The 26946-nt window shown below is 41.0% G+C and overlaps 1 protein-coding gene across 1 annotated transcript in view; it reads left to right on the forward strand.

Moving 5' to 3' along the window:
• cunh8orf34 (chromosome unknown C8orf34 homolog) overlaps positions 1-26946 on the forward strand; it is a 65433-nt gene that overhangs the window by 21276 nt on the left and 17211 nt on the right. Inside the window, exons 7-10 of the mRNA XM_072378408.1 lie at positions 2420-2586; positions 17140-17275; positions 24602-24687; positions 24811-24884. Coding sequence (XP_072234509.1) covers positions 2420-2586; positions 17140-17275; positions 24602-24687; positions 24811-24884 — 463 coding nt within the window. The remainder of the gene's footprint in view (positions 1-2419; positions 2587-17139; positions 17276-24601; positions 24688-24810; positions 24885-26946) is intronic.

Raw genomic sequence — 26946 nt, forward strand, 5'->3', positions numbered from 1 at the left:
CCCACGAGTGCTTGTACACTTGGAATTTATTTTTTCTTATGTGTATGACTTCTTTGCCAAGTAAGCTAAATCTCCCTCTTTCTATTATCGTGTGTTTGCTTGTTTTCATTTACAAACATGTTGCTCTGATTCCTCATTAAAGCCCACCATCACTGATTATCAGGAGGGGGTGGGGGGCACTGCCAATTCTCCTTATGCATTATGAGGGAGTAATTAAAGAGGCTCGTGGGAAATCAAGGTTCAAGTGAATGGTTTATTTTGGTCATACAGTGAAGTAAGACCTTCTTGTTCAATGCCTGATAGCAAAACAAACTGCTCAACTGGGTCCTTTTATCTTCATGAAATGTCTTTACATTGTTTCCTTTATCACCAGCAGTATCCACAGTTATAGGTAGTTATAAACAAAGGTCCTGCGAAAGCCTGCTTTGTGGCCCACATCTATTTTTGTTTGGTGGTCAGTGCTGTTGTCAGTTTTATTCCCAAAGCACTTAGAAAAGACACGAGTGTGGACGAGAAAAAACAAGCGCAGCATGAAATAACATCCCATAACATCACAAACACAATAGGAGGGAAATCAATAGAAAATGTAGACTAAAAGTAGTAAAGCGACTTCCATATGATAAAACAAACAAACGAAAAAAACAATAAGAAATGAAGGATGAAAAGGATGTGGGTCCGAGGAGTTCGTATGTGAATCGGTAAATTCCACAGATCAGGAGAGGCCACTCTAAAGAAACGATCAACTCTATTTTTGTACGATGGAAAAGTTTCTCTGGACAGGCCGGGTCCAACCAGCCTTAAAAAACCCTCAATCAAATGTGATATTTGTTATACTTGTTCCTGTTAAAAGACGAGAGGCTGCAGATGACAGAGAGATGATTGCTCTGCACCCACATACAAGGATTTCCAATAATCCAGCCGAGGTGAAAGGAGGCATGGTTGACTTTTTCACAATCTTTGGGACAATGATTAGGCTTCACATCGGCTGAAAGTCTTAACTCATCAAAACTTGTTTTGACATCTGAGCTGATCAGGTACAGACATACACACACACACACACACATATATATATATATATATATATATATATATATATATGTATTTGTATAATCAGGTCTAAAGTAATTATTTGCAATCACAAAGAGTAAAAGAAGAGAGTTAAAAAAAAACAACAGCCGTGGAAACTGGCTCATATGCGCAATCAAACTAATCAATGTAATTAACACACACACCACACAGAGGGTGTGATGGAATATCAGTCATCTTTTGACCCTTCCCTATTAGCTGTAAATAGAAATCATTAAACTGAGATTAGTATCAAATAAATTCTCTCCCACCCCTACGACCCACACCCTCAGCTCGAGAGATATGAAAATGAATTTCTTCAGTAACACGGAGGCCAGCTTTCATCGCTGTATTTTTCAGCGTGTAGAAACGTGGCCTTTTCTGAGTTTGTCAGAGATGCAGACAGTCTTTACCGGAGAGAAAACTTTTTGGCAAAGAGAATGTGGAGAGAAGCGCTCTCTGTTTCCATGTTGACATTTGTTGTTTTTAATTAAAACAGCCTGAGAACCGAAGCCTTATGGTGCTGTCGCTGCTGCAGAGAACGGAGCATTTCCACAGCTGCATCCTATCAGGACGGCAAACCGCAACTAATGATTACAAATGGCCGTGTGTGAGAGATGTTAACATAGGCCTTTATGATACAATAAATAGTGGGGTTATGTGAATTAAATGTAAACAAAGCAGTACTCCTGTTTAATGACTCTTGTGACTATACGGAAATACAGGAAATGAGTGATTCAGAATTTCTGTTATTTTCATCTTTAGTTTAATTTCTGGCAGCTTTCTTGTTCTCAGTCATGTCTGTTTGGAGCCGATTGTTGCTGCTTGTGAGGACTAAGAGCTACAAAGGATGTTTTCAACAACTCCCTGCTCATAAAACCTGAGCTCAAGTTCACTTTTCAAACTAACGTCCTCTAAACTCCTAATGGTTTGTGGTCGGTGGTGCAACCGTTGCTCTGCTGCTCACCTCAGAGCAATTACCTCGTCTTATCTTCTGCCTGCCAGCCATTTATAGCATGGTGTAGGCTACCTGCATGACACTTGAAAAGACTCCATGGTGTTTAGTCTCTTAACAACCAGGGAGTGTAGCTACCCATACCACCTGCACACAGCTGAGGCAATAACAGTACTGCTGAGATACGAGCCTGGCACATGAGGATGAGAACAATAACAACTTGAACATGATAAATCATCCTAAATTTGTTTGTGGATTAATTCAATTCTCAAAAAATGTCCCACGGGGTGATGATAGCATCACATTGATAACGTTTCTCTTTCAAATACATCTTAAAAACGAGTGGCCATGTAATTACATGTTCTTGAATGACAGTATCTTGTGTGTGTTTCCTCTCAGCCTGAAGATGGAAACAAAGAGCAAAGGGCTGAAGGAGCAGCAGCAGCATCACAAGAAGCTCCTGGCGGCCATGTTGTCTCAAGACTCCTTTGATTCAGTCAACAGCCCCACCCCCTCCGTTATGGAAGAAGAGATTGAGGACGAGGACGATGCCATGGAGCTTCTGGGTAATGTCACAAGCTTATACAACATAAACTTACACAAAGATGATTATAAGCCGAGCTGCCCATCAACCAGGCTGTCACGTGTCTGAGACGCCTGTTTTTTACACACCACAAAAATAGGGAAGAAAAGCAAGCATCACAGACAGACCCAAAAACTGGAATTCATAAGGCAACAACAATAAAATGAGGCACAATAAAAGTAAGAAAGAATTAAACTTTCTTTTTGTTTTGTAATTGGAAGATTCATAAAATAAGATGTGCACTTTCATACGGTTTTGGCTCCAGTTACCCAGTGCTACTGTTGCGTTGCTGAAAGGATGCCCTTTAATCCAACATATTCACTGGAGGTGCTGGAGAAAATAAAATCGATTGACGTTAGAAACCGAAATCCTTGTTTTCTAAGATTCAGAATCAATTCACAAATGTAAAAAAGAAGGTTTGTTTACCACATTTTTTTCTTCAGTTCTTCAGTTTGGTAAAGTTGATTTGCAGCATGTTTCTCTTTGCTTCCATACCGATGACTTTTTCACCTGTTTAAGAAGCTCCAGTTAGTTTGCTGAGCGAGCTGAAGACTTTAAAGAACCTGCTGGGTTTCCAGGCTTTTGTTGTATGCAGGATGTCTGCGTCGGTCTGATTTTTAATGCAGAGAATCGAGCCAAAGAGTGTCCTACCACTACATCATTGTTGTGGAGAAAACTCCAAAAACTATAAATATGAAGGGGTTAAAGGTATAGAAGCTTCTGTTTAGTGTTTACTTTCATTGTGGAAGAAGCTTGAAATTCCTGCTAAAATGACTGCAGATGCAGCAGCATTCGAGTTAAAAGCTCCACACAAATTTTAAGAAGTGCACATGTACATTCATGTGCATATTTTAGGCATCTTGTTTAGTTTCATAACATGTCCGTTCAGTATAACGATGCATACCTTTATGATACGGTAAGGGAGGCTGCGTTGTTTATAAATGGTGTTATAAATGAGGGTTGACTCTGTTTTTTAGCTGAAAAAACTTGTGGCTTTCTGTAGTGTACCTCTGATTTAGTTTCACTTTGGAATTTACATGTTTTATCTTTTTCTTTAGCTTCCATTGCTACAGATATATAACGTATGCCCACTTGATCTGATTAATCTGGCAGCATTTATGGTGTCACCAGTTCAAAATATTGCACCTTTTTCACTCACCTTTGTAAGCTTAACCCTACAAATGGCTTAACTCTGCTTTAAAACTTACTTCTGTTTTCTTTGGATCTTTTTAATTGACCCTTTGAGTCGGCTCAAATAGTGTGATACCTAAAGCTTCACAGCCCAGCCGCTCACACACCCTCTCTTACAGAAAAAGAGGAAAACATCGGTGAGAACAGGAAAGCGCCCACTCAGAGAGGAGTAGATGCTGTTCTGGTGAAGTAAGCTTTTTACCTAAAAGAAGTGGAATTTCCTTCAGTACACACTGGGGGCAGCTTCGTGGAAGGAAAGTGTTCCATTTGTGCAAACCTGTAAAGGAAGTGTATGCATATATTGGCTGTTATAAGAAGCTGCTTCCCTTGTTTACATAATCTGGTGAGACATTCTTCTCACCCAGTGAGTCTACCTTTCCATTCTGACAGCTGGAGAATCACAGAGTAGCTCCTTTGATTTACTTCTCTGCATCTGAGCGCATATTATTCACATTCCTTCATGCCACTCATGCCACTTTGTGCTCGCTTGTGATGGATTGGTAGAGGTGGAAAGAGCACCTGGGATGAAGTCTTGTTTCAGCCTCGTTTAGTGGACGGTCTGAGAGCTTGTCATGCTGTCTGTGCAGACGCAGGATTTAATGCTTCATGCCAAATTGAATCTGGGGCCTGAAATACTTTATGTTTTGAAGCTCTTCTAAAAGTTCCTCCCATTTTGTCTCTCTGATGTTGTGATTTTTATCAGTGGTGGTGGATCTTTTTAGTGAAGCAGCTTAAAATCACACTTCACGTTCATACTTACTTGCATCAGGTGCTTCAAGATTAGATTTGAAGTATATCTTATAGCTATATATACAAGCTTATAGCTTTTACATAAACTATGTTCTCGGTTAACTTTGAGGAATAACAACCCACAATGCTCTCTGTTTGCGTCTAACATGTGCTGCAATTACAGAGCTTCACAAGCGTTCTCCTTAGAGCTTCAGCTCTGTGGCGACACACAATCTACATATGCCTTCGCTCTCTGCGCTTGAAGGCAGCATTGAGGTTTTTCTGCTTGTTAGCACCAGGGTCATCCAGAGGGTCACACTATTTTATTGATATGTGACAGAGAGTGCCCACGGGCTGCATGTACTGAAGCTGAAACAAATATTCAGATGTCGGAACTACGCAGTTTTATTTGAAATGAACACCTTTTGTGGTGTTGTCACCACTTAGTGCAAACCGAAAACAATGTTTTAAAAAAGGTTTTTTTATTTATTATTTTTTTTACTTTGGAAAAAAACGGGATTGTTAATCTTTTTAGTCAGTCATCCAATTGTTTGATTGAGCACTGCTAACGGAATATATCAAATTAGCTAAGATGCCCTGGAATGAAACCCTCTGCACCACTGACACAAATCATTTACTTAAGTCATGTTTGAGGGATTGTGTGTTTTAGTGTTTCTTTCTTTGATTTTATTCTAGGCCCTGTGTCTGCTGCTGAGGGTCAGTTTATGAATTAATTAATTTTAATATACCTCACATACAAATGTCGGCTGGGTTGTTTTCTATCCTGTAGCTCCAAGTGTCTCCTCTCTTATACCAGCCTCACACAGTCATGACCCAAGACAGTAGTACATAATGGTGATAAATACAACCATAAAGCAGGGTGTTGGTGGTCTGTGATGGCCCTCCTTGATCATAACTCCAAAACCCAGACATAGTCCCTCAGTGGCTTTTACACTACAGTCCAGGGCTGTAAATCAGAGGAAACAATACAGCGAGGTCATTCCTGACTTTCTGTCAAGGCCTGTTCATGGAGCTCTCCAGAGATGCTGCTTCTGTGTTGACCTCCTCACTGCTGTAGAGTTTATGACAGTTGGGGCTACTAACGTGCAGTGGCTCAAAGAAATGGAAGACCCTCTGGAGGATTCCTCGGCTTCACTGAGGAAGAAGGTATTGGCACAAATTTGTGCATACCGAAGATGACTGCTGAATTTAGGCAGAGATGATGAGCCTGTGGTAGAACACTGACTCTCAGTGGAGCTTTTTATTTTTCTTCCCCCTGCTGCTGTGCACATAAAGGTTAAAGCATGTGGTCAGCTGTTCAGCAGTGCTCCTGGAGTGGTTAAGGGATCCTCAAGAACTGCAGAAGTCAGACTGGTGAAACTTCACATTATTAAAACACTGTTGGAAATTCTATGACCCATCAAAAGCACCTCTTGCTGTAAAGTTACAAGTTTAAAAAAAGCCTCACAAAGCTTATAAATCCTTATAAAGTGTCATCTTGGATAGATTCTAACACACACTATGCATAGGATGAAGCAGGTGTGGAGAATGCAAGAATGGACGTCCTCCTTGTGCAGCAAGCCAGCTTCTCCAACACCACACATTGTCGGAGGCTATATATTTTATGTATTTGCTTAGGATGACATCTAGTGGTCGAAATATGTAATTACAGTAATTACACTGAGCCAGGTTAACAATTTAATTATTGTGCCTGATGAGCACATTTGTATTTCATCTGATAAAATCGATGTGCACAGGCTTTATGACTCCTCTTATTTTGTTTGGTATACTGCAGTCTTTGTTCTGGCGAATGCCAAAACAAATCCTGAAGTAACGTATGGTCACTCCAGATGTGCATCACAAGCGTCTCATTGTGCGAGCTGTACAATCAGTTGGGTAGGTCTTCGTTCATTGCACCTGATAATCGGCTCCTGGTTGAGCTTATGCATGCCGTACACAAAAGTCCAAACCGCATAACTGTGAGCAACTGTGATAGTGAGAGGTGAAAAGACTCATCAGCCATCCTCCTCTGGGAGGGCAGTTCTGAGCCACTGTGAGCACTAAACATATTGCCAGATTTCCAGTAGGAGGCAGGAAAGGCGCACTAGTTTGCCCTGCTGTGTATCAACTTCAACTTCTCTGAGGGGCTAAGGTGTATAATAAAAACAGGCTTTTAAAGATACAAAGAGAGCAATCACCATTTTCATAATGAGAAGTGTTTTCCATGCTGGGTGTATTATTGCCAGTACCCGAATATGAAGCTTATGAGGAAATAATAAGATCTCTTTGGAATGGTTTTTAGTCGTGGTAGCCAAGGTTTTCCCAATGTCATGCAGTTCTAAAACCAAAGACATGACTCAAGGTTGATTTGTCTTAGATTGTTCCAGAAAAGAGAAAACAATGTGAGCTCCGCAGCTAACTCTTATTGATTCTCTAGTTGCTCTCAGGGACAGTATTTCGCTGTGTTTTCCCAGTTGTTTTCCTTAGATCTGCTCTTAATATTCACCACAGTCAAAGCCATATTGAAGATGAATATGACTCACATCTTCTTGTAAAAACATGGAAAATGTCAGGATTCTAGCTTTCACTGGGTGGTGGTGAGACCGCAGTTATATACTTATCTCAAACAAGAAACAAGCTGAGTTCAGAGTGTGGGGAAAAACGCCCAGTTTTTAGACTTGCAGTGTTATTTCACGGTAACTTAATGCTATGAGTTAGCCGGCTCCCTGCTGCAGAGTTACTGCTTGTGTCATCCATGGTGGAATTATCCCATTTCAGAGACATATGTTTTGAATTCTCAAGCTCTACTTTTGTGAATATATGTTTGAAACATGTTTAATTTAGACGCATGCTGGCATTGGAAAAACAATATCCTCTTTCGTGACAAAACATATTTTGCAAGGAAATGGTAAGCTTTCATTTCACCCTGGTCTACCTTTACTCGGCTTAAAGAAGCAACAGCGTGGGAGGAGTCCGTCTCCCATATACATTTTCATTCCTCCAGAAGGTAACAGAGCTTCTCTCAGTGTAAAACAACAGTATATGACAGTCATCAGACCCCCCTGCATTAGCCAGTAGACCCTTTCAGTAAGTCAACCCACTCTGGCGTGATTCCTGAAACAGGAGAAGAGGATGTAAGAGTAGCAGTGAAGATTTGACAGGGACAAGATGAGGGCAAGATAAAGCTCTGTCAGGGACTGGTGGATGAGTTACAGTAGCTGTGTGTGGCTTCTTTGTTTGAGAGTGCTGTATCTTCTTTGTTCAAGCAATGTCTGCAATACAACACACTAGCCCGTTTTTTTCTTGTTCACAATTTTTACTTTCTCAACCAGCCTGAAATTTCACATGAAGTGATCTGTGTGACATCGTTGCCCAGCCTGGTCAGTTTCTGAACTAGATGGATGTCTGTGGTCAAGGAGCAAAGTATTTAGCATAATAAAATTGTTACTCGTCGCAAGAAAAATCCAGCATTTGGATACAATGGATTACCCAGTGTTCTTGATGAGACCTTACTGATCATTTATAAGCTCATTTTAATGCTAGAGGCTATTTTAAATTAATTGTTTTCTTTAAGCTATTGTCCTTTTTTTGCCCTTTACAGAGCTGCTAGAATGGTGTTCCATTTTATGTCATATTTTGTTTTATACCAACTAAGGTGAAGCAGAATTAACCTTTCTAAAAGTTATGGGATGGATGACAGTACACCCTCTTTCATTTCTAATGTTTTCGTATCAGGATGAAAAAAAAATGCTCTCGTCCTTACCGGTTCTCTGATTCTACAGTCCTCAGTTAGCACATCAAAGGTTAAGGATCATGACAGTACAATTAGAGAAAGACTGAATGTTTTTTTTAAAGGTTGCAGAAGAAAGCATCCTCTAAAAAGAACATGGCAGCACAGCTTAGAATTGCAAAGTTGCCTCTGAACAACTTCTTCTGGAACAAGGTCCTTTGGACAGACGAGCCCAAAGTTGAGATGTTTCTCATACAGTATCTACTGTCAAACACAGTGGTGGAGGGGTGATCATTTGGGCTTGTTTTGCAGCTACAAGACCCGAGCACCTTGCAGTCATTGTGTTGACCAAAGTATTATAACCGCAAATATGAGGCTATCTGTCTAACAGCCACAGCTTTATCACAAATTGGATCATGCAACGGTACAATGAGCTCAAACACAGCAGCAAATTTACAACAGAATGTCTGAAAAAGAAAATGTGTTGCAATAGTCCAGTCAAAGTGACTCTTTGTTTTATTATGTCATGACATGTCAAACTTTACAGTAGAAGTAGGGTGTGCATCCTTTTTCATTTCTTGAAATTTTCTGGCACGGCTGTGAAATTTGTGTAATTCGTGAAAAAATGACTACAGTATTGCTTCTGGAAAGTTGTTTTGCAGAAGTATAAAGCAAAGACTGTAAAGAACACAGCTCATTTCATTACATTGGCGGTAGATTAACTTAACGTACATGTGCATCCATGCACGTGTTCAGACTGCCAGTGTCAGCAGACAAGAGCTGCATTTCTTGACGCCAGCAGCCTCACACACACACACACACACACTCCAATCACCATTGCCTCCTTCATCGTTGCCCAAACAACTAAAGACACAACAGTTGCCTTGGCAACGGTGTAAACCAGCAAAAACAAAGCAGTATCATCATGGTGCATTAAGATGAAGGGGAGGAGGTAGGCGAGAGTGTGTGCTATATTTTAGTGGTGAAAGTTCCTTCGGCACTAAATCTGTTACTCAGCATACCGGCTTGAAAGAGTTTGGCTCACCTCTGAAGGTTTTGCTGGCCTGTTGGTATAAAGAACCTCCCCCAGTAAAAGTGTAACTGTGGCCAATTTGACGCCTGTAAAAGTCTCCACTGTGCAGATGGATACGTTAATCGAGAGGCAAATTGCTCTGGTGTTACGGTGGTATTACTGGAAGCAATTACCTATAGGCAAGCAGACTGCTGTGATCTTAATATGAATCCAGACTTAGCCAATATGTGGCACACAGCCTAATACCAGCAATCATCTCCTGTGTTCATATGCACCTTAGATGGACTAGGCAGATTAATTGCAAGGAAGCCAGCTGAATGGGTACACTGATGCTGTATTGTGACTCATGTCGTCAGACAGAATCAAAAGATTGTAGATAGATGGACAAGTATGTAATCTCTAGATAGTGCTGTGATGTAGAGTTACAGATAAAGGCCTTGTGTGAATAGATGCATTATGTTATTATGGGTTATTTTACTAGAGACGTCACTGTTTCCTGGCTCCTGTCTGCTTCCAGATTAAGATTTGGGAAATCAGCAGACCTATGAGATCTGTACCTGACAATATAGTGCAATAACTGCGGTGTAATAAGTAGCCCGGGCGTGTGTGTTTTTGTATGGGTGACTACTAAGGTGAAGCTGCATCTACTGTATGGAACAAAACACTTTACAAAAGCTTTACAAAAAACAAAAAGAAGTTTAACACATATTTGTAGGTTTTTTTCTGCAGCCTCTCTTAAAATGCCTCTTAAAAAAGTTATTTTCCTTTTGATTGACTACTTAAATGTTCTGCCAGTGATTAAAAAGAAATTAGTTTTAAACTTCAGATGGCAACCTTGATCCTGGCAGACAGATGTTTTGATAAACATTACAACACGCGTTCTTTAAGATCAAGTATCATTCCAAAAAAAAAAAAAAAAGCTCAAGGACCAAATGAATTGACTGGCCCTGTAATTCATCAATACATGAAGCTGCTGTGTCTACAGCAACGTCCTAATCTCTGGTATATTTGCGGTTAGAAAGGGAGTTGAAAGGAGGTTTGCAGCAAGGTCTGTGATAAGACTTTCCACAGACCTCAGAGCTGTGATGTTACCCCACTCATGTGTGTCCCCATCTGATTCTGATCAGGGTTTTCAGAGCTGTGAGGCCTTAGAGCCGAGCAGTCGTAATTTTAGGCCAGGAGGCGAGAGTCTCAGAGTGACGGTGCCATTGAAAGCCGCTACATAATTATGATATGTAAGTTGGAATATTGTTTTCAATACTAAGCCAAACAAATGTGTCTCTGTCGCGAGTTACATCAAAGATGCCCAAGTGACGACAACCGCCAAGTGGAGGCATTGTGTTTGAGGCCTAATGAAGCACAAATGTTGGTTGTATGTGTGAGGGCAGCAGAAGTGTGAGGTCTGCAAGTGTCACTGCATGTGTTGCTGTGCGCCTTTTTATCTGCCCGTCTGAGTGTGTTGCTCACACATGTGAGTGAGTGCAACTCTTGGCTGTTCACCGTAAGGAGCATCTGCCACATACAGACTATTAATTAGAGCCCAGTGTTTTGTGGCTACACGTCGCCGCTGCTCATGAAAGAATGGAAAATTTAATTATGTCACTTAGATGAGACACAATAAATCAGAGCGCTCGATGAAATGCCGCCGACATGATGCGGGAGACTCTGAAGTGTGTATGTGCGCGTCTTCCATCTCCACGTGTGCGGTAGTGCTTGGGATGATTCCACCCCATATATCTGTCAACGCATCATCCGAGAAGGTGTACATTAAGCTATTTGTGAAGCTTGTGCGCTAATTATGACTTCAGCTCTGTTCTTAGCTTCCCGAAGAGCAGCAAAGAGCCAGTCAGTCCGTGTGCTATTTAAACAACATTAAATTACATGGAAACTTGGAGAGAAGAGCACGCCAACACTTTATCTGTGCACTCTGCTCCACTCCTTTCTGGCTTCACTTGTGAGTGAGTGATTGCGGCACGGAATTTTTCATCGCTCGGGCCTTTTGTTGGGATTGCATCGCTTGAATAGTTTCCACCCCCCCACCTTTACTATGCCTACCCCCCACCCCACAGTGCAGGCACGTTTTATTTATCTGCCATGCCTTGTTGTTAGACAGGAGGAGCATGCATGGTTGTGCCCGGGGAGTGAAAATGTGACGGGCTGACAAACGGGCGAGTGTGGACAGACGTTTGTTGTGTCTAGACGGAGGCCTTGGAGGCTGTCATGGTCTCAGGGTAAACTGGTCCTGCGAGAGACACACTGTAAACTTATCATGGTAGTATTGTGTGGGAGGCATGCTGAGGTCTATTGTGAACGTGGAGAGAAAGCGCACGTGTTGGACTAAGTTGACACTTATACACACCAAATGCACTGTGTGTTGACATAAACTTTGATGGGAGCATCGAGTCAGGAATTTTCACATGAAAAAACTAAGCTGAGTTAAGTTAAGGTTTAAGTGTAGTTTACATAATGTATTAGGCGATTTGTTTTGGATATGTACAAGTTTGCTCTGACTTTATTTGCATTAGACTGCAGAAATCTCATCCTCTTGACTACTACTATACGTCTAAAGTTGTACAGCATAGAAAAGCCTCTAGACAAGACACGGAGTAAGCACATGATTCAGAATACTTGTTGCTATGGTATGACGAACATCTCCTCTTTAGTCTTAACGACACGATGTAATGCGTTGGCTGTTTTTCATCTGAGGTTGTGTTTACCTCATTTTGAGACCTGGTAGGGGCGACAGCATTTTTTATTTCATCCTGATATGCAAAAAAATTTAAATTAAATGAAAGAGGGTGCTCATAAAGAAGAAGTTATTTAAAATGTTAGCACCCAAACCTCACGATGCTTCATTTCAGGCCTTTCTCAGAGATAGCACGGTGTCACTTCTCTCTCCCCCCGGTAGAAGAGTTTGAATTCAGCCTCATAGATGACATAGCTGAGAGTCACACTGCTGTTGCACAGATGAAGGGCTGCACCCTTTCTTAACCCATTAATAAGTTGTGTTTTTTTTAGAGAGCTTTTTTAAACCTAAGTATCTTATGAGAACAGGATCTTAAAACTCGAGGGTTAAGCCTTTATTTCTCTGCCTCATGAATGAAAAACATTTGGAATGCTTAACCCTCTGACTTTTGCTGGGAATTATTGCCTTACCCCTGATGTTCCCCAACACTGATGGAAAAAAGGAGATGTGTCTTGAGACAATGACATTACGCAAAAAGAATCTTGCTGCATCACAAATTGAAAGGAAGAAGCGTGTGGAGATTGCTCCAGGTCTGAACAAGCATATTGCATGCCATCTTAATGAGTTACATCCAGGACCAATAAAGCGGTTAAAATGGGGCTGTCGGGGGCTTAAGCTTTTGCAGTTTTGCGGTATGGCTTATTCTTGCATTTTCACTTCCATATCCACAAACACGCAAACACATAAAAGTAGCACACACAAACCAAACGAACAGAACTGTTTCCATCTGCAGCTTTATCTCAAACCACGTCTTCTGTTGTTAAGCTAAAAGGAGCCTCAACAAGGGGATACTTGAGAAGCAACTGCAAGTACAGATTATCTCGTTTCAGAGCAAAATGTAGGGACTTATTTCTGCATGTTTCAGCTTCTGCTGCATTCTGTTCAGGCAGCCTTTAATCAGTTTTCTGTGTGGGATGCACTTGAGAGAAAAGATTGTGTTTATCTCCATGACCTTTATCTTTCTTCAGACACATAGGCCTTTCTCTGTATTTGTGTCACATTGTTTGCGTCCGAAAGAAAACAAGTTGAAAAGACAAAGACGGAGTTGAGGTGACAAGCAGCTGTGCACACTGAGGTCATGTTCTCTTTCAGGGTCAGGGCCGGTTGCTGCTATTCGTTTCGTATTTCATGAAAGCTGCATTCTCACAAGTGAATGTTTCCAAGTGTCAACTAATGATTTGTATCATGGGCTATGACCCAAAGAAAATCCGGCATGCCACATTGGTTAGTTGCCAAAAGAGGGGGTAATAGCTAGAGGGGAAAGAAGTGGGAATGAACGAGGAAAAAAAGGAAAAGAAGGAAGGCACTAAAGTGAGCAGTTCCCACGACCAGAAAATTGCCCAAATCGCTGGTGGCTCTCTCTGGCCCCACCTCTTCAATGCATTCCGTGATGAATGGGACATTTAATATTGCCCTGCTTAAGGGTATTACTGGAATGTGGCTTATCTGTCCTTCTCAAAACAATAAAACAACCCCTTTTCTCTGGTGGTGTGTGTAGGAGTGACATTACAGATGCCAGAGATCAAGATGTTGGAGAACTAAGAAGACTTTATGATCTAGATCATTTTATGTATAGATGAATACGTAGGAAAGACAGAACAGAATTGTCATTTGTGATTTTGACAGTGAGATGATTTGTTTACAGGACTTAACTGAAAACATATTGAGTGAAAATTCAGGAAATGTGTGTGTTTTTTAAAGATGCTTTTTTTCTGAGCTATAAAAAAGCTGCGGTTATGTTGTCGTTGTTACCAGGACTAAACACCTGTTGCCACACTAGCAGGAAACGTATAAGCTGTCGTACTAATATGCTTATAGAACATGACTTGCCTTGGCCTGAGCAATTATTTAAAAAGTTAAAAACCTCTGGTGTTGCCATATATGAAGTAGTATAAGCTATACAAATTAGCCTTTACGCTTTGCAACTCTATGATAATTCACAAACCTGTGCTAAATGCTTGACCTGTGAATAAAAAGCTACAGAAAGCAGATAGTTTCTTGTATGAATAAAATAGGTATAAAATGATAAATTGACTGTACTTGTATAGTGCCTTTCTAGTCTGGCTGACCACTCAAGGCACTTGGCCATGTTCACCCATTCACTCACACACATCTATACACCTGATGGATGCATCAGTAAGCAACGTGGGGTTTGGTATCTTGCCCAAGGACACTTCAACATGTGGCCCAGAGAAGCTGAGAGTTGAACCCTTCTGATTGGTAGGTGACTGCTCTTCCTTCTGAGCTACAGCCGCCCCAAGACATGCTTTCTTTGGGCTGTGAATAATGCAGCAATCAGCAGCAAATAGCTCACCGCAGATCTTTCTATTTGACACCTCCTGATTAATTTCAGTAGTGTCCCTAACTAAATTTGTATTCTGACAGGAGAACTGCCATGAATAGACATATGCAACAGGGACAGGCACAAAAATCATTGTGTCCACGCCTTTCAAGCCCGAGCTTGTTACTGAGCCATAGTCAATCCATAAACGTATTTGTGTCAAGTGCAGGCCCAGCCAAAAGATAAGGGTAAATGTCTAATTTCAGAAAACACATATTATCTGAAATGTATTTTGTTCAAAAATGGATGACATCCAATTAGAATAGATGTATTAATCATATCTTTCCATCCATACTCCATACTCCTATAAATTTGATTGATTACAACTACTAATTGTAATCGGCGGCTGTAGCTCAGGAGGAAGAGCAGTCGCCCACCAATCGGAAGGTCGGTGGTTCGACTCTGGCTTCCCCAGGATACATGTCGAAGCGTCCTTGGGCAAGACACTGAACCCCACGTTGCTCCCCCAGTGTATCATTGGGGGTATGAATGTGTGTGAATGATTAGAAAGCACGTAGTTATGTCCTAAGACGTGCTGTATGAATGTGTGTGAGAGGGGTGAATGTGGCATGTAGTGAAGCGCTTTGAGTGGTCAGCTAGACTAGAAAAGCGCTATACAAGTACAAGTCCATTTACCATTTACCATTTAATTAACAAACTAATTATTATTTTACACTACCAAGGGCAATGCAGTGTGAGGCTGAATACATTCTCCAAGACTTAATGAAAAATCTCTGGATCCAGATCTAAGTCGACATCATAAATTAATCACATCTAACATGGACTGTGGCCCATCTCTGATAAAACTTTCATGCAAATTAGTCCATTAGTCTTTCAGTATTCCTGCCAACAAGGACTCAAACAAGTGGGAGTGATACTGAAATGCACCTGTCTTGCTAACAAACAAACTGACAAACTCCACCAACCACATAACCTCCCTGGTGGAAGTTATTATGTTACTTCATATAAAGCTGGCAACCGCAATTTAACATCATTGCGGCTCCAGCCCACCAATGTCAATGACATTAATCCTCTGGGGCAACGGGCAAACAGCAACTGATCCATTGGGTGTCAACAACTTTACTCGTCAGCCGTTCAAAGTTCAGACATGTCATTTCAGGTCATGATATATTCACAGATAAATGCTGTGTTTAAATGTTGGATCAGTTATTTCCTGACACCCAGTGGAGACAGGTGACAGATGAGTTTTTTTGGATTTGTGCCTCGCTGATGAATGGATGGAGGCAAAGAGTTCTCATGAGCAAGTGTCATCCAATCAGTTTTTTTTCTCCTCCAAATCAGGGGCGACGTAACGCGATCCCAAAAAAAAAGTATCATTGTTGGTATCAAATACCTAAACAGTCAGAGAGTCAGGCACGCACTGCGCCACATGTATGAGTAGCAGAAACAGCAGCAGCAAAAACTGAGTATGTCCTAAAGGTGACCTTCCCTTTCTCAACCCTTCATCTGGTCTGAGAAGAACACAGCACAAATATTGTCATGGTGACCACTGAAAATGTTGATTCAACATTGACCGACATTAAATCAGCTTGACCAGCACATTAAATCAGAGCAAGAGTTACAAAACACCCGCTCACTATTCATTCTCACGAACGGAACTGTGACACGAAAAGTACTGCAATATGTTTAATCTCATGGGGACGCATTCAAAACCAAACCGGTCTGGCTCATTCAGAAGCTCCCCTTTGACTGTCTCTGCTGCGCTGTAGAAAACATTGATTTCATGTGTATTTTGCGTCACTACTTCACTGTTTTGTCATAAATCTTGGTATTGGTGTGATTTCAGCTTTCTTTCTCTATTTTGCTAATACTGCTACTATGACAGAAGTAGACTGGATGTTGTCTTGATGTTGCGAGTTCCCCATGATGACACGACAATTGATTCTGCTCAGGCTTGAATTACCTCCAAATGTCAAAAAATTCTGTTGCTTCACATGGACAGTATGTCAGCTCATAGGGTACAGCTGTAGTTTGAAATAAAGCAGATGTCTTATGAAACGGTGGGAATGTAGAAAAAGATTAGATACTTTTAATATGTATATTAGTGGGGAAAAAATTAAAGGCCCTCTGCACCTGTTAGCAATGTGTTCAAATGCAGCTGCTAGTGTAAGACAGAGAAAAACACTAAGAAGCTAACATGAGCAGTGCTGGCGTGTCTGATGCATCTGGACTTCTTTAGTTTCAGAGGGATGAGGGTCCACAGTACATGTGAGTCTGTACTCCGCAGCGACTGTTTGCTCTTAAGGACACAGTGAGAGATCAGACGAAACCCAACTTTCCAGCCCTCCGTCTCCCTCCTCCTTCATATTCTCGCACATATTTTCTCACCCACTGAATTGTTTTGCCCCCTTTGCCCTCAGCCTGTTGCCCTTCCTGTTTTTGTGCTGCCATAATGTGGCGCTGTCATCAACGCCTCAACATTGTTCCTCAAAAGAAAGGGTTTTGTGGGGAGTAAAGCAGTGACAAAGTTAAAAACAAAGAGAGATCTGCATGTTCTTGTGGATGAGCATGTGTGGATGGCGTGCATGTGAGGAAACACATCAGTATGGCTGGGTTGATAATGTTTACTTACTGTGATGATCACGCTTGCTTCTTTGACTCTCAGCAGACTGTCATCGCGGGGCATCATATTTATAAGGGAGAGACAAAGGATGATTAATGGCTGTCCTTTCTGTTTCTTGTTTTCTCTCCATTTTCCTTGTTTTGGTTCTCCCCCCTCTGCTATGTCACTCCCTCTGCCCTCAGAGGACCTGGATGACCTGCGGATGGAGGGTGTGACGGGGCTGGCTCCATCCGGCAGTAAGTTCAGCCAGGGACGCAGCTCCTATCAGTCTGAACCACAGGCCAAAGTTACACTCAACATCTGCTCTAGGTGTGCCAGGTAAATGTTTCCACCTTCTCTTATCTGGCCCTCTGCACATCAGTAGAGTCGATCAGTTCTTGTGAGAATTTAAAGAAATTCAAAAACACAAAACTCATTTGCTTTCTTCTGAAGATTCAAACAGGCTAATCGATACCACTTTCATAGCTGTCTGTTTTGCTTAGTATTAAGACTGGAAGCAGGCACAAATAAAACAAGCAGCTGTTTTACAGAGGGCTGCGTTTTGTTACTGCACTTGACCAAGAAACTGTTCCGTTTATAACCCCGTGTAAAACTGCAACTTTTTACCAGACTTGAGGAAGTTGTATCAGGATCCTCATCATCAAACACTCAACAAGAATGCAAACACATTTGTTTCCTTGTATGGTTAAATCAAAGGAGGCTCGTCAATTTAAGCAGATGAAGCAGTGCTTGAAAAGACGACAGATAAACAGACAGATATAAACTTTTATTTGGAAATGAACTTGTTGCAGTGTCATCAGAAACATTGAGTTTATCATATACAAGCTGTATACATTCAATACCGCTTCACTAAGAGGGACTACTTTCCAGCATAATCAAAAGTTTGTATAAAAGAAAGATTCAAAAGTTGTTCAGATCAGGTTATTGCACATATGTATGATTCCATGTTTTACAGTTTGGCTCAAAAGCAGCGATGGTGCAGGGTAAATACATAGTAATGAGCACAAAAAGGCAGTTAAAACAGTTTCAGCATTTTGTCATACTGTTAAAAAGTCTTACAACAGTTGGGGTGAAGGAGCTGTTGTAGCTTCTAAAAGACCAGCAATCTGACAGAGCTGCTGAGGGTCTGTACAGCGTCCTATAAGGATGACAAAGCATGATACGCTTGGATAGAAACTGCACGCGTGTTTTACATTTACTAAACTATTTCTCACCTCGGTTGCTGCATATTGCACAAACAAACTGACAATGGAAGCTGTACAGCAGCCACAACTGGCCTAATTTGAAGCAACACCAGATTAGTGTGTAAATCTGATTCATTTTGAAGTGCACTGACATTCATGATGCACATTCTCAGTACTGAGGCTGCCCCGCATCCCACAGAGGCCGAGTTACTGCATTTCACAACTCTGCTTTCTGTTTTGCTTTATGGTACCATGCCATGCACCAACAACCAGATAACAACACACTTTTACCACAATAGATAAAGTAAAAAAAAAACTAAAAACAACAAGAAAGACACAGTCACCATAAAAAATAAAGTTGGGCAAAAAAAGGAGGAAAAAAATCCACTGTGGCGAACAGATCCCAGACAATGCTATCGGAGGAAGTGAACAGGAGAAAAAGAGATAAAATGCACAGGCTAGAGACAGGACAAGAATAAACATCAGATTGAATTTCACTGCTGTAGAGAATGAAGAGAAAAAAATCACAATGACAGACAGATGTAGATTTAGCCTTGTTGATGCTATTGGTAAGTAGTTACTGATTAGCTGACTTGATCTGTGTTGTGTCAAGTTTGCTGTGCTTGGCTCTGTCCGTAAAGTTGCCAACGTGCAGGTTCTTTATCATGTACATACTACAGTTATTTTGTTCCTCTGCTCTGCAAAGGTTGTAAAAAGATTGATTCCTATGATAGAACTTTTGAAACGTGTTTATTTATTCCAGACATTTACTTTAGTTCTTTGTATGTCAGCTAACGGGAAATACCGAACATTACAACAGCAGCATGTTATTGATAAGAGATTGAAATGTAAGTTCTAACCTTACCGACCTCACAGATGCAGCCTCTGTTAGCGACTGCAGTTCTGCTCTGTTCTTGTCTTTTTTTGATTATCACAAATATCACAGTCTACAGAGACATGCAGTCTTATTCGTGTTAGGTCTTGTAACATCATCCCACACTGTCACTTGACATTTTTCGTAGTTGATGGTGGTGTCTTTGTTAGCCTCTTCAGCTTGACAACATTTCTGTGGAAGGCTGTGCATGTGCAGGGCTCTGACAGAAATTTGTTTTTCATGACACAACTGTAGAGAAAGCCAAAGATTAAACAAATTCCAGAGTGTTACTTCAAAAATACTTGAAGTATTTGTGCTTTATAGCTGGTTAAATATTAGTAGAACACTTCCCTGTTCTGAATGAGTGGACTGCACACTTTCTTGTATCAATGATTGACAGTAGGTCTGACAAATGAGCATTTGATCACAGTGGCAAGATTCTCTTACCATAATTACACATATGCTGTGTTATTCTTCTCAGTTCATTAAAACGAGATTTCAACCACAGATAACATATTTTGACTTTCGTGTTTCAGCAAACTTTGGTGTGGTTGACAGGATCCCTGCACCCACTTGTTCTCTGAGTCATGAAGAAAAAGTCTAAGCATGAGGATAGTACAATCAGTGAACCGCTAGGGAAAGCCTTCAAGTCGAGTCAGTCTAATAATTTGTTAGTTTGTTTCGCCAGTGGCAGAAGTTTGCCTGCAGAGCTCTCTGCTTGAAAGGCTTTAAAAGTGATATGAGGGAGCATGATGTTCACAAAAGCAGGAAGTCACAATAGTGAATGGCTCTAATAAAGGACTTTCACGTAGGAGACTGAGGTTTGAGTCCTGTGACTCCAAACTTCAACGCGTGTATTATTTTTAATAGATTTATAAGGAGTTTTTTTCCCCATTATTTTCTGTTTTTTGTGTGGTTTGGTTACTTTTAAGTACCAAAACCACTTGGTATGATTTAGGAAAAGATCTTGGTTTGAGTTAAAGCAGACATGTCCACAACATTGGAAGGTCCTTCTGCCAGAAATTCCTGAGGGCAAACTTCTACCATGTGTTTTTCTCGAAAAACTCACTAGGAGCCACCATTTAAAGATGCATTTTGAAGATTTTCTCCTAGTGATGCATTCCCCTGAACCCCCATAGCTTTCTCGGAATCACGATTTAATGTTTCATGCATCCAATTACATAAATTCAGAGACTACTAGACTGAAAAGTTGATACTATTCATTTTAATCCTTTTCTTGACAGTCTTTCAGCCCTGCCTTTATTTTGAGTCCTGACCCCTTAAAGAGCCTCACCCTTCATTGTCCCCTCCCTATCTGCACTTGTATCCAAGGTAGAGAAGAATAATGTTATGTCTTAAGTCCATTCTACCGTTACTTGTTTTCACAATCGTTACATGGATAATCATCTCCATTATCACCATCTCTATTTATCATCGTTTTTCCCTCTGACACATTTCCTGATCCCTCCATAATCCAAAGCAATCTAGTGCTCAGATTTCTGAGGTTTTATTTGGTGCGATATCACTGGCAGGTGTGGGCAAAGCTCTTCCTCGATGCCAGTCAGAGATAAACGTGTATCTGCCATGATGAGACGCCAGGCACACATCTGCCTGTACAGCCGTCACTGTTTGGGGAATGTTTCCCACTCCTCTTTCATTCATGCAGCTTATCAGTTCTGTTCCACACACAGGCTGCGGGCCGTTGTCAGAGGTTTTGCTGGAGAATGAATGCTATCTCTGGATTTTTGTTGGCAGTTTATAGACTTGATGTTTCTAAGCCCTTACCTATACCCTTGTACCATGGTTGGATCAGTGGCAAAGCATGGCAGCATCTGTATCAGGAGTAATTTTTTTTTAAACTCTTGTGGTTTCTGTTTGATGACTGTAATGTCAGCCATCTGTTCTTCTTCTCCGTCTGCTTGTCTCCTGCTGGTTTAGGTCAAATTCTTCCTGCACTCCCCTTAACTCTTGAACCAAATCTTTCTGGATTTTTATCAGGCAGTCATTTTTGGGAAATGTAAGGGCCTTAAACAGACCAATTAGCTGGAAAAATGGTGCACACATGGTTGGCCTTTTGTGCATTTCCGAAAACCCTGAATTCTGAAATCAAGCTTGTACAGGGGTTTGCGTATGCGCTGACACAGATATTCAAAGTATTTGTTGATGCAGCAGCATTGGAGTCAGTGACTCAAAGAAAAAAAAGCAAATTGATAAAGAAGCTGGCTCTGTTACTGGAACTGCTCTGGTAGCAATGGAGCCGACTGTGCAGAGAAAAATGTTGCACAAAACTGCTGAAAATCCATGACTAGAACTTGCAGAGGAAAAGGAAAGAAGAAACAGAAGAAACATAGGCTTTTTTAAAACATGAGAATAGGCAATGCAGAGGCAGGAACAGCAAGGAACCAAACTCAAAACCAGCAAGAAACAAAACCCAGGAAAGACAGAACTGTGGTGTCTTCAGTCAGAGGCTTCTTCAGGTCTGCTGCAATATTTGCTTGTATGGAAGGTCATTCCTTCCCACAGCACACATAGCCTCACACATTTATTTTCTATAAATCATCAGTCATTCATTGTCATCCTGCAACTTTATTTATTCTGGTAGAAACGTGTCTCATAATGGTCAAAAAGTTGTACAACACCAATTACAAACTGTGGGTACATGCAAATATGACTTCTAATCCACCTGTAACATGTATAAAGCAACTCCACAATTATAAACGTTGTAAACTGAGCAACTAATATTTTGCAACTTCACAAATGTGATTATTTTCATACTTGAAAAACTTCCAGGACATTCAAATTGTTAGATGAGAGTGGGAGCATGTCCTGACGCGCACGGAGCAGGTTACATTAGCACACAGATCAGCTTGCGTTAACATGCAGAGTTTTGGGACCCTTTCACACTCTCACTCCTCGGCTCCTCTATGGGTTGTGAGTCTTTGCATTTGTGCCTCGGAAGGCAACTGCTGTGTGCCTCAGCGGCATTCACCAAATTTCTATGGGTTGGAGATGTTTTTATGTGTCTTAGAACATAACCGCTGTGAAACGATCAGCGGTGTGTGCTCCGTCTCCCCAGCTGATTTAGAACAACAAGCTTTCCACCTGGGAGTAGCCTATAAAACCCATTTATTTGCATTTATATAGTCCACAATTAGTGGCTGTATTGATATTTTAAGAATCTTGAAAAGTAAATGTAGGCCTGTCTTATTGTGTGGGCAGTAGGCTGTTGTGTTTACTCAGGAAAAACAAGTTTCCCACCTAGAAATAACCAGGGAAGTAAGACATGAATTTGGAATTGCCCCGCTTTCCACCAGCATTTAAACGCGACATATGTTTGTGGATCAGTGAGGAGCAGAGAGTTTAAAAAGAGTCTATAACACTCTTATTAGGAGACTCGTTTATTTTCATAAAATTCCCTTCTTGGCATAAAAGAAATAGAAGAATATTCAGTTCTTTTCCTGTCTCAATGTTTTGACTGGATTCCCAGAAACACCTTTCAATCGTGGCTTAGTATCAGGCCGTTCTCTAAGTTTAAATGTGTCCGTGCAGTGGCACTGCACATACAGTAAATGATTATAATCTTTCCTATATTATGTAACTCTTTCAAACACACTGTGAACACTGGCCAGAACTGGAGAGGCATACCTCACATACCTGTCACCCCTCCGGCAAACAGATTAGAATCCAGCTCCTTTTGTTTTTTTTTCCACCTGTGAGCTCCCACAGGTCGGTGATTCTGCGTGTTACGCTGTTAAACACATGTATGGTGCATTCGTTCCATCTGGCTTTTCCACTTCTTGGTGTTGCCAAGTGCCACCCAAAGCTGAGAAAAGGTGACACTTATTTTCACGCCCACAGCATGAAGGTGACAATTATGTTACTTCCCAGAAAGGTTCTGTTAATTTCAACGGGCACACCTGGAACACGGAGACAGTCATGTTGATATATATATATATATATAAATATATATATATATAAATACTATGGTTGAGATAAAATGGTAACATTTCTTTGCAGAATCTCTTATCTTTTTGAACTTGCTGACCCCACAGTGAAACTCATCCCAGCCCCTTTCCTTCTCCTCTATCCAGACTCTGCCCACACCAGTCAGCCTGTGAGGCTCCTAACCAGCAGCAGCAGCTCAGGAAATGCTCTGCTTCCTCTGGCCATCCGCTGGCTGGTTCAAGTGTAAAGTGCTGTGAGGCCCTATTTGCTGTGGCCATGTCTCTGTCTATTTGGCTTTAGCTGTGGCCACACCAGTGTTTCATCCACTCCCCTCATGCATCTGATCAATTTATTTAACAGCCATGCATTCCTGCCACAGAAACCTACAGCACTCTGTTTGCAAACACATCCCAGATCTCCAGCACTTTCTGGAGAAGCTGGCAGTGCGGTCATAGGAAATGGATAAATCTACACAATCCTCCTTTTGGGCTTGTAGGTCTCATTAGATTAATTGCTTTCATATCAGGAATGTAATGAGGGAATGGTAGTCAAGACTTGCGGTTATGAGCAGCTTTTGTTCAGAGAATGAGAAGGCCTTACGATAGTCATCTTGGGTACAGTTAATGGTCTTATAAAGACTATTAAAGAGCAAAGGAGACAAGGGAGGCATGTTTTAAAGAAAGAAATAAAGAAATCGAATACGCTTGAAAAAGTTCTTAAACCCTCAATGTAGAGGTAGAAACCGAGAGACCCTACGGCTGGAAATGCAGCTGCGCCATAAAAGCAGACGAATTGCTTTCCTTTGTCTTCAGCTAATGGCTGCACTGATGACATGGAAATGGCATGCTGCAAAAGACTAGAGCTCAACTACAGTGTAATTATGGTTAATACTGTATGTATTATATGATTTACAGTTAACATAAGTGTCTCAGAGAAGCAAAAGGCTTTGATTCCATACTTGAGTAGTAGAATGTGAACTAGTTAGTAGAGGAGTTATAAATGCAGTAAAAAAAAAGCCATGTGGAACAACTTCACCTTCCCACTGGAAAAGCAGCTCAGTCGCTGTTTGTCTTTCACCCACAGTTTACTTTGCTATCTCAGAGAAACATAAATCTTTTAGTAGCTTAGAGAGACCGCCAGATCTCTCAGACCCGCTTGTATTTCAAACAGATATCGTTGAAAAAGAAAAAAAGCTATAGGGGCTTGGATTACATTTTGATAAAGAGCAGCTACAGAATGATTTAAGGGAAATCTCTTAAATCACTCAGTGAAAACATAAAGATGAAAAAATTTCACAAAGCACAGAGAAACTGCTTATTTCTATATGGACTAGGTCTGAAAGTGCATTGGTACAATTGGATTATTAAAGAAAGCAACTTCAGATGTGACACAATGAGCTTTGATGAAAAGCTTTTGTTGCTGGCCCCAAACTGAACCCCACAGTCTTCCTTTCTTACTGTCCCAGATTTTGCAAAAGAGATTAGCAACTTGTTAAACATTTCCTCTTTGTCTCATCACCTCAGACTGATAAAGACATGCATGTCTCTTTGTTATCTGACATTCAGCTTCGAAGCTTGCTCTGCATACATAGCTCCGTGCCAGTGTGTACACTTTAGTACATGCCTTACGTGTTGTTTCCAGGCTGCAGGGGGACACTCTATCAGACAGCCGATCAGAAGAGGAGCACAGGCCTCACATATCTGAACAAGCTGTACCTGACATCTCCGGTAAGTATGCAACACACAGTTCAGTCTCAAAATGTTTTTGTTTTCTCACATATTTGTGCATTTTTGTGTTACCCTCTGCTCTGCCCTTCGTTTTCCTTGTTTTGCGTGTGTTGTCTGGAGCAGCACCGTTGCCTGGGGTGGACACAGTGGCAGGTCGGCTGCAGGAATGTGAGGCCTTATCTCAAGTGTCGGGCTCTGTAAGTGTCCTCCCTACATCCATCACCAAACAATTAAGATCACTTTACAGCCATCAATTACTTTGTTGCTCTCTCCTCCGCAACTTCTATTGTCTGAGGCTGAGCAAAAAAAACACCTCAAGCCTCTTGTTAACAGAACAAGACCCAAGCAAAACTGATCTATTTCTATGTGCTCCTTTAAGCTCATACAACAGTTGACAGTGGCAAACAAATGATACCCCTAATTAGAAATCTATCTGTATCACTTTGCTTGCCTCTTAGGGCACTTGTGCACAGCCTGAAAAGGGAAATAAATGAAAAGAATATCTAATGACACAACTGAAACTGATTTGGATTTTTTATGCTACAGAGAAAAATGTTTAGAGGTTATGGGAGAGCACAAAGTTTTGCTCAATAGGACCTCACGTGCTTTAGTGAAGAAATCTATAGTGGTCTAACGTGGCACTCACCAGACTCAGACGAAGGCAGACACTCACATGCTCCTAATAAAGCGCTCAGCTAAGACGCCGGTACCTTTGTTTAAGCACCAAAAAAAAGCCAATACCTTTTTTATAATTGCCCGATCTAAGTGTTAGGGCTTTTTACAGCATTTCTTTTTAAATAAAAAAAGGGTTTTGGAGCCAAGGCAGCGCTCCGTGTGTTGAGCAGATGGAGAGAGGCTCCGCGCTAACTGGGAGCAGACTTTTAGAAACTGAAAGACCAAAACTGAGGTCTGATGGATTAGGCTAAACACAACACCCACCATCTTCAACTTAAAAATACTGTGACCTCAACATCGGAACATGATTACTGTACAAGTCCTCTGATTCTTGACCAAAAGTAATACCAAAGATCTTAGAAATCTCTGAGGTTTAAGCTGATCCGTTTATCCTGCACTAGTTTGCAGCAGCTTATACCAAGAGATTAAACACAGTTTCTTTGCAACCCTACAGCTTCGTAGGTTAAGCCTTGTCTGCTGCACTCAAGAACAATGCACTAATTTCTCCCATATGTAAACTGCGAGTGCACACTTGTCCTGTCACCTAGTGTTACTAAAGTGGTTGCTTTGTGCTAATCTGGGTATGTTTGGCTATTTTTGAAAGGCAAATGCGATTTGTAATCACTTATAAGTGGTTAACTGGTCCTTCAGGAGCTCCTGGTGCCACGATCATTAAACAGTGATTGTAGAGACGGAGGCAAATGACTTGAAGTCAATTCAGCTTATTGTTTATTAAAGCTCCTAATAAAGTGGTTGTTTAGCCACAAAGGTTAAATATATGTACATACATGTTCATGAGGGAACACAGGTCATCTTTGCATTTGTAGCTTTGTAGGATTGGTTGTTAAAAAAAGAAATATTGACATGCATCTTTCCTTTAACGCCATAGAGGTTTAAGGTGATGTTTTATTTTTAGCATGTTTATGACTGCCCATAAATAATGCATGCCTCATATTGTGGTCTGTGCTAGTTATGGCTGTAAATGCCTGGTGATGTTGGAAAGTTGGAAAGTAAACACTGTTAATGGTTATTATTATTAGTCTGACAGACCCCCTGCCTCTGCCAGCTCCTTTAGGTGATAATTGCCCCATAAAGCCAAATGCTTTCCTGAAGCAATAGCCAAAGCATATTCCCTAAGAAATTGTTCTGTAGCCTTCTTTGTAGCAGCTTAGTGATATGTTTTAATCACATTTACTGTAGCTCTGAGTGTTGCGACTGTTATCGTCATAAAATCTGCCGGGGAAACTTCTCTAGTAGGACTAAGATAATTGGTGTGATGCAATTTATACGTGCATGATACAAAGCAGAACCTTTAAGATGGTTTATTTTCACTTCATGGGGGATTTTGGCAGAGTTCAAGTTGATACGCTGTTTGGCTTTACATATTTGGCATCGGTCTATTCCCCACACCTCCACAGTGGTGCATGCATGGTTATCCTCTGAGCAAATCTCGCAGCAAATCAAAAACAGTGGAAGAGGCATGTGCAAAAGCTTGATTTTCAACATCTGTGGCTCTCGTTTCATAACGAGTGCATTTATACTTATTTATACTTTATACTTTATACTATAAATGTTTGCGATATT

This window comes from Leuresthes tenuis, unplaced genomic scaffold (genome assembly GCF_036924035.1).
Source record: "Leuresthes tenuis unplaced genomic scaffold, fLeuTen1.0.hap1 SCAF_24, whole genome shotgun sequence".
NCBI lineage: Eukaryota > Metazoa > Chordata > Actinopteri > Atheriniformes > Atherinopsidae > Leuresthes > Leuresthes tenuis.